At 46.6% G+C, this 15,322-nt stretch overlaps 1 protein-coding gene across 3 annotated transcripts in view; it reads right to left on the bottom strand.

The window, feature by feature from the left end:
• ADAM23 (ADAM metallopeptidase domain 23) overlaps window positions 1-15,322 on the bottom strand; it is a 414,934-nt gene that overhangs the window by 313,306 nt on the left and 86,306 nt on the right. For all 3 annotated transcript variants that reach the window (XM_075317711.1, XM_075317712.1, XM_075317713.1), the window contains exon 3: window positions 6,461-6,537. In XM_075317711.1, coding sequence (XP_075173826.1) covers window positions 6,461-6,537 — 77 coding nt within the window. The remainder of the gene's footprint in view (window positions 1-6,460; window positions 6,538-15,322) is intronic.

The raw sequence follows: 15,322 nt of genomic DNA, 5'->3' as shown, positions 1-15,322 counted from the left end.
TCCCAGTGCTGTGTGCAGCCTCCCCAGTGATGTATATCACCCCCAATGTTGTGTTCCCTCCAATATTATGTACCACCCCCAGTGCTGTGTACCCCTTATTGATGTCTGTGCTTTTCAAGTGCTGTCCGTGCCCCCCAGTCTTTTCCTAGTGATGCCTGTGCCCCCCCTCAGTGATGCCTGTAACCCCCCCACCCCCTTAGTGATGTCTGGGTGCCCCCTAGTGATGTCTGTGCCCCCCTAGTGATGCCTGTGACTGCCTAGTACTGTCTGTGCCCCCTAGTGATGCCTGTGGCTGCCCAGTACTGTCTGTGCTGGGAGCATATACCTCACAGGAGGGGCTGGGAGCATATACATCACAGGAGGGGCTGGAAGAACATTCATCACAGGAAGGGCATGTGATCTATGTGCCACCATTGTGTCTCCGATGATGTAGGTGTTTCCTGTGATATATATACAGCAGTCACAGCGTCTCCTATGTGATGTGTATATACAGCAGTTCCAGCATCTCCTATGTGATATATATACAGCAGTTCCAGCGTCTCCTATGTGATGTATATACAGCAGTCCCAGCGTCTCCTATGTGATGTATATGCCAACAGCCCCTTCAGTCATGTATGTATCTCCTGTGATTTATATACACCAGTCCCTGCTTCTGTTATGTGATGTATATGGTTTACAAATCTCATTGTCACAAACAGTTGACTGCGCTCCAGACCGAGACAAATCTAGAAAGGCAGTTGTGAGAAGCACCATAAGTATCGCCGAACATCACAGCCACACCAAACAGAACTAACTCCAACCACCACAATAGGGGTGAGTTAATTAATTGTTTGACCAAATATAGCCGGTTCATTTTCACATAATTTTGTGCGGCCCCCGAAGGTTGGCAGAAATTTCCAAATGGCCCCCGGCAGAAAAAAGGTTCCCCACCCCTGACTTAAATGTCTTCCATCAATGTTGCAACATTCCTATACTTAACTTTTACGCCACCCAGAATATGCTTCTAAAATTCGGTCTTATTAAAGTCTATCCATAAAAACAAAAACTTAACCCTGGAAAAAGATTCACTCAACTGGCCAAGGACTGAGCCCAAATAACTTTGCCAGTGGCTTTTTGGCACCTAGTAGTCCCTTGTCACCCTTTCTTCCTATACTCCTGCCTTGCCCTATCCTAGGCATGCAGATTATGAGAAGTATCCTCCTATAATGGCAAGTAGTGAAGTGAAAACCATATTATAAAATACATAAAACAATGGAATTGCTTTTTATGCATTTCTCCGCTGCTATGAAATGGTATAAATCAAGTTGGAATTTATTTCATCTTATACATGGAGCTTTTGCTGGGACTATTTTTTTCACAAATGTATGACTTTTCACATTTTGATCCTATTTTCTGGGTCTACTACTAATCCAGAAGTATTTTTGAATGTTTCCAGTCCATTAATAACCATCAGCATAAAGTACATTTACTCTAAAATAGAAAGAAACAGCACTATTATTCCAGGATAAATATCCAATTGTGCTGATTCATTTTTATTGAAACCTGCTGAAATAGAGTAAAAGTGGAGGATGCTGACTCAGCAAAACCCTGCCACTCTACACTGCTGGCACCGGAGACAGAAGCTCCTTTCTCTGACACTTAGCTGCTCTCTTTTCAGATTATGACGCCAATGTGAATACACAGGGAACAGCATATGGACCTAGAACAAATCTGAACACTGTGTAAAATGGCTGTGAAACGTACACACATTCCTATTCTTGCATAGTGTGTGAAGATCATTGACGTTATATCGAGATTAATGTGTACGGCCTATAACAGTGAGGATGAAGAGTTAAAACGGAAAAAATATGTGCCAGTTCTGGGATGCTGTGAGAAATGATTTGTCGAAAAGGAGTCCAGGACACACATGTGACCGGTGGTTTATTAGACACGTTTTAAAGCTATCCAGCTTCTTCCTCAGGAGAAAACACATTGGCAGCAGATTTACTAGTCCTCTGGTGATAATCTTCTGCTGATGAAACTATGATATCAAAATTACACTGACGAGCCCAGTAAGTGACACATTGCTGGAATCAGGACTTCTGCACCTACATTATGCTGTTCTGAAATTAAGTGACAAAAATCTGGTGACAGATTCCCTTTAAGTACAGTATTTTTCAGATTATAATACACACTTTCTTTTCCCAACAAATTGGGGGGAAATGGGGAGCGTCTTACAAGCCAAAGGTAGTTTACCACGAGAGGGCACGGGGGAGATGGTGAAGCAGGGTCACAGGAAGCGAACAGCAGCATGAGCGGGGCGATGTTGCAGGCTCTGGGCTGGGAGGATGGGGTGCCACGGTGGACCAAGGTAGGTGTGGCGCCCCTGAGGCTTCAGGCGCCACAGGGTATTACACCTCCTTTAAGGGGTAATATCCATCCCGGGTTAGGAGGGGGTTAACTGCCGGTGCCTTCACAAAATCACACACATAAAACAAAAAGGTGGACTAGGGGGGTAGACTAGGGAAGACAGGGAAGTTAGCCATCATGAAGCATGAAACTTCCCCAGTCGCTAGGACAACCACTGGGGGCGGGCACCACTTGGGGTAAGAAGTAGGCGCAACCATCTCACTAGAGCAGACTTTCCTGGGCACAGCTTGGGATAACATCTCGCCCAGACAACAAGATTCAAGTGTTTTTCTTTCTTCGTGGGGCCCGTGGCTTGGAGCTGGAGGCTCAGCCCGGGTTCTGGATAGCAAACGGGGGACACTTCACTAGCAGTACTTCCACATGCACCGGCGGTGACCGCCAACTATCCGGGATCGGCTGGAGCCCATTGTGGCAAATACCGGTACTCTCTGGCAGCGCCTGAACTACCAGTGAGTAAAAGACCTGGAACCGCAGCCCCTGCCTCTGCCTCTCCTTTACCGGCGCCGGTGGCCAGTGCTGCGGCACCAATAGGGACTACCACCACCCCCACCCGTCCTCCCTCCGTCATGCTCCCCGGGTTAACCCCGCTCCGCCTGTGGGAAGCGACACCATCCCGGCTGTGGCCTTCACCATAAGCCTCGGAGAGCAGCACCCGCAGCGGTGGCCCATCTCTGGCCACATACCACAGGTGGTGTCACGATCTAAAAAGACTTTCCTCACCGTCACTACCCCCATCCTCCATCCTTCCTCCTGTCCATCGCCTTCCTTCCCTCCTGCATGCCTTGGCGTTACGAAACCGGGCCAGGCTAGCCCGTGACGACGCAGAGGATCTGCAAGCACTGGCCCGGTGACAAGTCAGGTAAAAACCCCTCGACCCCAGAGTGTTACATAGGCAACATTGATATCCTGGCGATGGACGAGATGGCTCTCTGAGATCACAATATACACATGCACTGCCTCCAGCACCATTTTTCTGAAGTACATCGTGTCTGTCACCAGGAGAACAATGAAATCTGCCTCGCGACGCCAATACACCCCTCCCCCCAAGCATTGCCTCTCTCATGTCGGCTTCCTATAACCACGTGGCCCTCCCCCGGTAAGCTACATTTGACCTGTAAGACTTACCATAAGGCGACATTCACATGACCGTTCCGTTTTTGCGGGCCGCAAAAAACGGTCCGTTTTTTTTCACGGATGCATCCGTGTGGCATCCGTGTGACATCCGTTCCGTTCTGTATACAGTCCCTGTGTCATCCGTGTGCCTTACTTTTTTTTTTGCGGACCGCAAAGAACGGAAGCAGCAAGAAAGATAAATAGATGAGTAGATAAAGAGATGGATAGATAGATAGATATAGAGACAGAGAGATAGAGGGATGAATAAATGAATGAATGAATGAATGGATGGATAGATAGATACATAGATAGATGAGATAGACATATATAATGTCCCACCCCCCTGTATATTCTAAGCTGGCACACTTTTGTGACTTTCATGTGGCACTAAAGGGTGCTTAGCCTTGTAGCCAAAAAATAAATAAATAATTAAAAAAATAACGTGGGGACCGCTATCTTTTGTAGCCAGCTAGGGTAAAGCAAACGGCTGCAGCCTGCAAACCACAGCTGGCAGCTTCCCCATGGCTGGTAATCCAAAACAGAGGGCACCCCGGCTGTTATTTTAAATTAAATAAATAATTAAAAACAAAAAACAGGGGGTCCCCCCAAATTGGATCACCAGCGAAGGTAAAGCGGACAGCTGTGGTTTGGTATTCTCAGACTAGGGAGGTCCACTGTTATTGGACACTCCCAGCCTAAAAATAGCAGGCTACAGCCGCCCCAGAAGTGGCGCATCCATTAGACGTGCCAATCCTGGCGCTTTGCCCCAACTCATCCCGTTGCCCTGGTGCGGTGGCAAACGGAGTAATATATGGGGTTGATGCCAGATGTGTAATGTCACCTGGCATGAAGCCCTGGGGTTAGTGATATAACGCGTGTATCAGATACCTGACATCACTAACCCAGTCAGTAATAAAAAAAATTGACAACAAAAAAAGTTTTATTTGAAAAAACACTCCCCAAAACATTCCCTCTTTCACCAATTTATTGAAAAGAACAATCAAATCCGGGTCCGGCGTAATCCAATAAGGGCGTCCCACAACGATCCATACCATAGTCACTGTCCCAGTCAATGAAGAACAGAATGTTCCTCATTGGCTGGGAGAGCGGTGCAGTGACCTGAGCTAACATGAATGGGTGTTACGTCACCGCCGGAGTCTGCTCCAGCGACTTCCGCTCCGATCGCCAGGCGACGCCGTGTTCCTCTCGTGGATGGTGCTGGTGATGGGAGAGAAGTCGATGCCAGCGGCACCAGTGGGCACAGGCTCCGATCATCCACTGGGCTGGGTTAGCTTGGGATATGCAGTACCGCTGGCTGACTGTGGGTGGCATGTGTCTTCCAGCTGAAGTTGCCAGCGTTCAGCTACAGCCAATGGGAAGACACCACACCCTTCTTATTTCCCCTCCTGTCACATGATCACTGCCAGATATAGTTCTGATTTTCATGGCTCCTGTTACGTCCTATTCTGTTGGTGATTCCTGTGTTGACTTCTGCGTGTTTTTTGACTACCCTTCTGCCTACTGTTTTTGTACCTTGCTGCCCGACCCGGATCTGACCTCTGCTACGTTTGCTGACTACATCACTGCCTGCCGATTCTGTCCCTGTTCCGCAATTCCTGGTTTGACCCTGCCTGACTACTACTCTCATCGGACTGCAGCCTTCCACATGTAGTGATCTCCAGGGTCTTGTGTAATTCCAAATCCCTGTATAGGGGTTAAAGGGTTTCAGGGTTCTGGGGGTCCTACTTGGTGAGTGGCTTCCCTCTAGCCTCCCCTTTACAGCCCATCTGAGTCTGTGGATCCAGGCAGGCGTTACAATGGGTCAGCCCAGGTCACTGCAGGGGATGACGAGCGCTGCCATCAGGAGGTTGGATGAGATCACTACCTGCTGTAATGATCTCCTGCTCTCCTGACGTCAGCACTGTCACTGACTTCTATGCCCGCCGCGTTCACAGCGCAGAATCGCGGGAGCCCGTGACATCACCACTAGTGACAGTCTCGGGCTGCCTGCGAGACTTGATGTGAGATCACGGCGGGCACAGAAGGCAGTGACAGCACTGACGTCAGGAGAGCAGGAGATCGTCACAGCAGGTAATGATCTCATCTAACCTCCTGACAGCAGCGCTCGTCATCCCCGCAGCTGCCCGCACTGCAGTGTGAGAAGCTGCTGATACTGCAGTGCGGGCAGACACTGACACTGCTGTGCGGGCAGCCACGGGGCTGGAGCGGGACACAGACTGCACGGGCACCCGACGGAGGTCACACGGAAGTGCTTCCGTGCGGCTTCCAGGGATTTTGCGAGCCCGTTGACTTGTATTGAGTCACGGTCCGTTATTACGGAACAGAATAGGACATGTTCCATAATAACGGAACGGACATACAGCATCCGATGTGTTTTTTTGTAGGATCGGATGCATACGGAAGTGCTATCGTGTGTCATCCGATCCTACACAAAAGACATTAAAAACATGGTCCTGTCCGTGGGTCCGCAAAAAAACAGGAACTAACCAGGACAAACGGAACAGTCATGTGAATGAGCCCTTAGACTACAAGACGAAACCCCATTTTAACAATAAAAAACTTTTTTTTTCCCCTCTTTTCCTCAACTAAATTTGGGGTGCGTCTTATAGTCCGGCGCGTCTTATAATCTGAAAAATACAGTAACTCTTTTATTTCTAATGTTATGTACAGACCTGAAGGCTCCTGCATTAGTTACATGCAAGCAAATTCTGTATATATAATGTCTAATTCCTCTTATCCTTCATGAACAAAAGAGTTAAATAACAAAAATGGCCCAGAAAAATAAATAAAAAAAAAAAGGTTTTTAACTGAGCAATGCATAACATAAACTATTTGATTTTACTGATGCAAACTGCGATAATTTAAACTATAACTGAGTGAGATAAATGCATGCTCCGGTCACTTATTTTACACTTACTTGTTCAATGACAAGTCAAGGATAAACTTGGAACCAAAGGCCTCTATCTGGAAACTAGTTTGGGCAAGATGCACAGCCTAAAAGAAAAAAGAAATATAATGTCACAATTTGCATTTAATAAACACAATACATTTAATTTACTAATCACAAGATTCCATCACTTTAGAATTATTCATATAATTTATTTTGTAATGATCAATTCATCAATCAATACTACTACAGATTAGCCGGCCTGTCTGTGATGTATGCTACGTTACCTCTCTGTCATATCCAAAACTATCATCTTGAATGCAATTTAAATCTTTTTTTATTTTCTGAACAGTAAACTACACATCAAAGGTATGTTTTGCTCCTGGAGTTAGAAGTATGCCTCATAAAGCATTCTCCCCCTTAATCTACTGGTACATCAACAACCAGAATATAGCATGTTGATGCCATGATGCTCCAATTAAAACTCCATCTCATTTTATGTTTGAACTGTTTTGCAAGCCAATTAGAAAATTAAAGGGGCTTTCAACTTTCAAGAAAGTGGTGGCCAAACAATTGTATAGCTGTAAAACAACTATCACATAAAAACACTCACCCTACCGGTATCCAGCATCACACCTCTATGCGTTTTGGCTGCAATGGTGATGTCACGAATACAGAACACAACGCTGCAGCCGATCACTGACCTGCCATCAAAATCAACAGAACTTGCTGCGCTGAATGACTAGCCACAGTGGTGATGTGCTACAAATGCACCCAAAACACAGAAAACAGAGCCTCTGCGAAGAGCCAGAGCTGGACATGGGGATGGTGAGAATAATATATGTTTGTTGTTTTACACCTACATACCGTAATTGTTTGGAAGCCACTTTTGTAAAAGTGGAAAACATCTTTAAAAAAACAAAATTAATCAACACGTATCGATGAAACAGCTTGTTGCTTCGACAGAAAGGGCTGCACAGCATGTTATCAGTCTCTGGACTTACCACGGTTCCATTATTTTGCTATAATCTTTTTTATTACCATGACGTGCATTTCAAACTACCTCCCAAACTGTGCTTTGTGAACAACTAGGGATTCTTCCAAACAGGCACATCACATTGTTTCAGAAGTCCCAGCATCTATGTTGGAGCATGCTATAAAATGACAGGTTATCCTGGCACTGAAAAAAGTGACTGTATATTTCTCATGTACGTTCAACTCCTCTAGTGCCCTCTGCTGCCTCCTCCTAGATCGGCAATTCCATTCTTTCTTCTTCCTGATGGAGTCTACAGATGCATGTAACGTAAGTCTAAATGCAATTTTCTGTCAGGAGATGCAGGTCTGTGAACCTTAGGTGAGGTAACTAAGTTTAATGAGGTCACCTGAGGTCCTTTTACCTGCGGTCACAGGTGGGGTACCGTGGGAACCTCCAGCTATGATCGCAGATAAACTGAGTGATATCACCGGTCACAGCTGCGGCATAGTCAGTCTCTGCCTGAAGCTCACACTTCTTCTGTGACTTCAGTATGTATGTAGCAGAGATGGAATCGTCGTGTTTATTACGTCAGAACTAGGTGTTTGGTATTAATAAAGGAGTGAAAGAGGGTGGGCTTTTTGTATTTTATTTCAAATAAATGATTTTGTTCTGTGTTTGTGTTTATTTCTTTTCACTCATAGAAGGCTCCCATTTCTAATCTAGGGCTTAGTGGCAGCTGTGATCTTTCATTAACCCCTTATATTACCCCAATTTCCACCACACTAGGACTATCGCGTCGAGCCAGATAAGTGCCGGGATTGTCATATCTAATGGATGCCACAATTCTGGGTGGCTGCAAGCTGCTATTTTTAGGCTGGGGGGGTCAATTTAACCATGAGTCTCCTGACCCTGGGAATACTAGCCCCCAGCTGTCGGCTTTATCTTGTCTGGGTGTTAAAATTGGTGGGTGAGAACCGTACGGCATTTTTTTTCAAATTGCTTGTTTACTTAATTATTTAAAAAAGCCGCATACGGTCCCTCTCATTTTGATACACAGCACAGATAAGCACACGGCTGGGGGCTACGGCCTGTAGCCGTATGCTTTATATGTATTGGGTATCATAATATGGGGGACCCTACGCCAACTTTATTTATTTATGTTTACACCACTATAGATATGCAGACAGTGTGTACAATTCCAAGCAGTCAAACACACTGTCACACAGGGTGGGGGCGCGGTCTTACTGCAACCAATCAAAGATGCCGGGACTGCCAGTAGACGGGAGAAACAGTGAATATGCATGAGGGTAATCAGCAGACCCGGAAGTAGTGTTACCGCCAAGCGAGAGACTCGGTAAGTATAACGCTCCTGCTTATGTGGCACCCAGGGGGAAGGGGATTAGCCTTACTCATCACCGGGACTGGTGATGTCGGGTCTGGAGATGTCACGGGTGGCCCTGCCTGGCTTCGTGCCCCGAGGTGTCCACAATAAAAGGGGCAATTAGAGGTGGATGTTTGTGGTACGCAGCCAGGTATTAGCCGCCGCTGCTGTCGCTGTCCCCCGGGGCGGATGGTAATAGCAGCAGAGACGGTGTCACTCCCCACAGGTGGAGCAGGCCCCTGGGAGGATGATGAGGGGAGTAGTGGTATTGGCGGTGGATGTGGATGCCAAGGCGTGCGGTGACGCCATCAGTAATAAGAGTCCGAGTCGGTTGCTGCGGTTCTGTCGCGGGTGGAGAGGGGTTTTTGGGGGAACGCCGCTCGCCTGGGGAATCTCTGGCGCTCGGGTCCGGTGCTTCTGCTCCTCGGTGGCTCGAGCATGGGGCCGGACCCGGGGGCTCGAGCAGCGCCTCCTCGTCCACGAGTGAAAAGGGGGGAGGTTTGGTGGTGTGATGTCGGTTGTGACGCCACCCACGGGGTTGTGGTGATTGTGGGCACCACCGCTGCTGGTGACGGGGGTTCCCGGGAGCGATGGCGGGGAGCAGCTGAGGTGATGGCCCCTCCGTGGGTAGGGGCGGTTGGTCCCGGGGCCCCGGTTGGGGGTTTGGATGGATGTAAGTTGGTGGGTAGGGGCTAGGTGCAGGTGCCGATGCGGGGAGGCAGCGCGGATGCGGGACAGCAGTGCAGCGCTGTGCCGGATGGCACTGGTGTACTCACTCAGGCAGTCAATAACAGAGTCTCTGGTAAACCAAATAGCTGGATGGACGGGGCCCGCAGTCGGCTGTGGCGTCTTCACTCTCCCCGGATGGGTTGATGGCAGCTGTCTTTCCCTGCACCTGTGTGTAAGTGTTTGATCCCTATGGATTCCCACGGGCGGTCCGCTCCCCGGCTTGTACGTGTCGGGAGAGCCCGTTTTGCCCGCAGGCGCTGGCCCTTGGATCTCTGGCCGTTGGCGGTGGCTCTTATCCGGACAGGTTGGGCTGTTGCCTTCTGACGGGACGTTTGTGGGAATGAACCCCTGAGGTCCAGACCGCAGAGAATTTGACCGTTACCGTGGCTTCCGAGCCTAGTCGGGGTCTGAGTACCCTGCCTTGGTGCTTAGCTTCAATCCGCTCCCCGGTTCGCTCCGGCGGGCCACCGCCCGACCCCGGTCCTACAGTTCCGCAGACGTCCACTAACTCCTGCAGACCGCTACCACCGTCTGCCGACCTTGCTGACTGTGTCTGGGCTCCGACGCAGACGCACACAGTCTCTCCACTTCAACCTCCTGAGCTCCACTTCTCCACTCCACTCCTTCACCCAACTCTCTCCAAACTCAACTCCAACTAAAAACTGACTACTTTTCCCGCCTCCACGCCTGTGAACCGCCTGGCTCCGCCCCACCTGGTGTGGACATCAGACCCTGGAGGAGGCAACAAGGGTTTTGTTTGACGGGTGTTCCCTACCAGGGGAGGGGGTGTGTGTGTATGTGGTGTTATTCTGTGACCCCCTGGGGTCCAGGGCGTCACAGTTCCAGGTGTCTTTACTCACAATTCATTTAGTAGCCCGGTTGCTGTCGCAGAAGCACTGGTCACCACTGTGATGGGCCCCGTCGATCTAGGATAAGATGGAAGAAGCCACCGGTGTTTTGAAAATGTTCTTTGTAAGAGTTGCCCCTCGAGCAATGAGGAACCCGGGCTGAACGTTCCGCTCCAAGCCTAGGCCCCGTGAAAGAAAAAGATGAAGAGAAGATGGTGGTGTGATGATTATATAAGTTGCTCCTACTTCTACCCCAAGTGGAACCTGCCCCCCAGGTGACTGGCTTCAGTGACCAGGGAAGTCCCATGCACCGTGATGGCCACCCCCCCCCCATCTACCCTGAGCCATCCACCCAGTGAGAAGGCTCCTGAGCTGTATGTAAAGTGTGAATGTGGAACAAAGGTGATTAACCCCCTCCTTACCCGAGGCGAATATCGCACCTTAAATAAGGTGCAATACTCTGTGGCGACTGGAGCCTCAGGGATAACACACTTATCCCTGTTTTTCTTTATTTTTTCTTCTTTTTTTTAATTATTTGGGAGGCCAGATCCAGATAGTTACATGGAGTTCCCTGAGAACTCCAGACCCAGGATTGGTGTACGGATACTAGGTCTAATCAGAAGCCTTGTTGTGGATAAATCATCTTTTAGCACTTCATGTAATTGAGCTCCTGCAGACTATAGGAAGGACATTACCCAGAAGATAGCACTGCATCCTCACTTCATCAACATATGAGTTCTCCACAGCGTCACTCACTCTGTCACTACTAATTTACGTAAATTGAAAGATAATTTATCTACAAAAAAAAAATCTGATATGAGGTATACATGTACCGCCCCGTGCTCGGCGGCAACCGAGACGCTCGGATCCGGACTCGCCGGGTGGTAGCTTGAGCGTCTCCGGACCCGAAGGGCCCCATGGTCAACTTCGATCTGAAAGGGGGGGCTGGTGCTTTAGGGGGACGTAGGTGTACGGCTGGAGCCGTGTTTGAGTTTGTGACACCACCCACGGGTTGTGGTGAAGATGGACACCATCGCTGCATTTACTGGGCACCCGGGGCAGATGTTGCGCAGCAAGATGTTAACCCCTCCGTGGGCAGGGATGATGGCCCCGGGACCTGTTGGGTGTTGTGTGGTTGGGCGGTGCAGGGAGATGCGCGGCCGGAGGGCACTGTTGTACTCACGATTAGTAACACACACACGTCTCTGGTAAAACAAGTTGATGGTGGTCGGTGCCCGCAGCCGGCTGTGTCGGGTCCCCCACCCGGTTGGTGGTCTCTGCCTTTTTCCTGCACCGTGTTGTGTATCTGTGGACTGCCTGCGCTTCAGTGACGGGAGTCCGCTCCCCGGCCTTGTGAATGTCGGGAGAGCCCTTTTGCCCGCAGACGCTGGCCCGTGGGATCTCTCTGCCTGTGCGGTGGCTTTCTATCCCCCTCGTTGGGCTGTTGTCTTCAGTTGGGACTTTGCGTGGGAAAGGACCTATAGTCCAGACCGCAATCAGTTAATTAACTCGGTCCAGTGGCTTCTGGACCTCGTTTCAGGGTCTGAGTACCCCCCTTTGTGCTCCAGTTTCCGAGTCGGTTCCCCGGGAAGGTACCAGCGGGCCACTACCCTGTCCTGGTCTACCATGGTTCCACCGAGCCGTCTTCCCGGCTCCTGCAGGCTGAAGTCATCGCTTGCCTCCTAGCTAAAGGTGCCCGGGCTCCAACCCTGGCACCTGTCAGATTTCTGCAGACCTGGGCACAGGCCTGCTTCCACTCACTACACCTCCCAAACTCATCTCATCTAATCTAACGTTTTCCCGCCTCAGGCTCTCTGAACTCCTCGGTGGGTGTGGCAAACCGCCTGGCTCCGCCCCCTGGTGTGAACATCAAGCCCTGAGAGTGGTGACTAGTGTTTTACTGGTTGGCTGGTGACACCTTATTAGGGGACAGGTGTTGTGCGGGGCACTATCTGTGACTACCTGGCTAGTCCAGGGCATCACATACAGGTATGACTTTTTTCAGAATTCTATAACCTATATGCCCATATTAATAAGTTAGATAGCTCAAATGTGATGGCCAATTCCCTTTAAAGTATTTACTAGGTTTTTATGACTTAAATGGCAACTGTTGTTTCAGGCGAACTTGTAGTAGGATGTCTGTGTCTGACTCCAGCTCCTCCCCTCTCCATAAACTTTTATGAGCAGCAACTGTCATTTTCTATCTCAATATTGGGAAAATCTGTAGTCAGTGAGACAGATTTTAACCAAAAGTTGAGAATAAACGATCAGTCGAGGAGGAGAAAAATGTGGATACTTCTAATAAGATAAATTAAAATGTTTCTTATTTTCCTGTGTTCTGTTGATTTATGAAGAAAAAAATTAAGACAAAACAAGTTATATGAAACTGGAACCTGACATTGCTCCTTCTTGGCATTAGGCACAAGAAACTAGGGTAGCCACACACTGCTTATTAGGAAGTAGGACACAGTTCTGTTCCCTTGTTTGTGGACCACATTACAATTATTCAAGGTAACTGATAATACACGAATGAATGTAAATGTTAATGTTCAACTCAACAAACTGCTGACAAAAGTGGCAAGGATCCTTGAGGCTTACATTATACTTAAAAGGATTGAGTTCTACATTACATAGTTCAAAGAGGCAGATGGGTCACTGCCAAATGATAGTCCTTAAAAAAGTGTCTCAAGTTCTTATGATGGCCCAATGCCTAGAACCATATACAGTTTATGACATATGCAGGAGCAAACAATAGTTCTGAAATAGAAAAGGGGTTTTTTTGTTGCTATATTTGAATGTTAATATAAACCCCAAAAGTATGTTACCAACTTTGCACACTTAAAAACCACTGAACAATATATATGAATATATCATAAATAATCCAACACAAATAAGCACATAGGTATTAAAGACAGGGGAAACTGAGAAATCAAGGATTTCACAGGGAATAGGAAAACTTGGTAAAAGATTGTGTTCTTGAGTTGGTTTGTTGGCGAAACTATCTTCAGATCCCCATTAGAATACCTGTGTGGCTCGGCTGCACATGCACATTATTTCCACAAAGGCACTGCGATAAATGACTTTACACCACTCATCAACCTGACTTGTCCAATCCATTCCCTTTCTATAGATAACTGGATTAATCAAACAAAACAAATGAAGATCTACAGCTTAAAAATACAGGTTCATTTCACAAAATATTAATGTCTTCGCCACAAAGCTTGTTTTCACCTCCATGACTAGGACAATATTTTCAACTCTGACCAGTGTCACTTTATGCGGGAATAACTCTGGAACGCTTCAACAGATCCCGGTGATTCTGAGATTGTTTTTTCATGGCATATTGTACTTCTTGATTCTTGATAGTGGTAAATTTAGGTCAGTATTTTTTGGATTTATTTGTGAAAATATTAGAAATTTGGTGAAAATTTTAAAAATGTAGCAATTTTCAAACTTTTCATTTTTACGTCCTTAAACCAGAGAGTTACAGTATGTCACACAAAATAGTTACTAAATAACATTTCCCACATGTCTACTGTACATCAGTTAGCGTGGACTCCCGCGCTGTCATAAGAAGATGGTCAGCGGTAATGGTTAAACGTAATTTTATAACGCATTTTAGAGATCACATCTCCTTTTTCAAACATGTACATCATATCTGAGGAAGGAGATGTGATCTCTGAAACGTGTAATCACGTTTAACCATTACTCCTGACCATCTTCTTACGACAGTGTGGGAGTCCACTTCTAATTGAAATTTTGACCCTCACTCTTCGTGGTGCCTGCTGCAGCCATAACCTACAAGCATTCAATAGCAGTTGTGACTATTTTCCCAACTATACCAGGTGACCACATCTGATTTTTTCCTACAACTGTTTGTAACCTTAGTATGCTATTAGCGCCTTTTGTCTTTTCAGTCTTCTTCACATTGTTTTACTGTACATCAGTATCATTTTTGAAACTTTTTTTTTCAATAAGGAGTTAGAAGGGATAAAAGTTTATCAGCAATTTTTCATTTTTTCCAACACGTTTACAAAACCAATTTTTTTATGGACCACATCATATTTGAAGTGACTTTCAGGGGCCTAGGTGATAGAAAATACCCAAACATGACCTCACACTAGTGCTCAAAACTACATTCAAAACGTTTATCAACCCTTCAGGAGCTTCACTGGAACTAAAGCAATGTGAAAGGAAAATATGAAAATTTTACTTTTTCCAGCAAAAATCTTACTTTAACCCCCATTTTTTTATTTTAACAAGATTAACAGAGGAAAATGAACTATACAATTTGTTGTGCAATTTTTCCTGAGTACACCTATACCTCATATGTGTCCTTGATGTGCCTAAACAGTAAAAAAGAACCCATTTTGGAAACTAGACCACTCAAGAAATTTATCTAGATGTGTGGTGAGAACCTTGAACCACCAGGTGCTTTACAGAATTTTATAATGTTGAGCCGTGAAAATAAAACATAATTTTTCATTAATAAATGTTGCTTTAGTCCAAAATGTTATATTTTCACAAGGTTAATAGGAAAACATGCATTTTACATTTGTTGTACAAATTCTCCTGAGTTCGCTGATACCCTATATATGGTGAAAAACTACTTTTGGGTGCACAACATGGCTCAGAAGGGAAAGAGTGCCATTTTGGCTGTAATAGATTGTGAACGCCATGTCACATTTGAGGAATTCATCTACTGGATTAGTGAACATTTTTAACTCTCAAGTGATTCACAGAATTGTATAACATTTAACTCAGTAAATGAAAATTACCATATTTTTTTCTAAAATGTTGGTTTGACCCCAAGTTTTTAATTTTCAAAAGGGATAATGGGAAAAACGAACAACACAATTTATTGTGCAATTTATCCTGAGTTTGCAGTACCCCGTATGCAGTCAAAAACTACTTTTGAGTCACAGTATAAAGCTCAGAAAGAAAGTGGTGCCATATTG

Source organism: Anomaloglossus baeobatrachus, chromosome 7, assembly GCF_048569485.1.
Source record: "Anomaloglossus baeobatrachus isolate aAnoBae1 chromosome 7, aAnoBae1.hap1, whole genome shotgun sequence".
NCBI classification, from domain to species: Eukaryota; Metazoa; Chordata; class Amphibia; order Anura; family Aromobatidae; genus Anomaloglossus; species Anomaloglossus baeobatrachus.
Note: the sequence above shows the minus strand (reverse complement) of the source record. Positions and strands in the feature narration are given on the sequence as shown.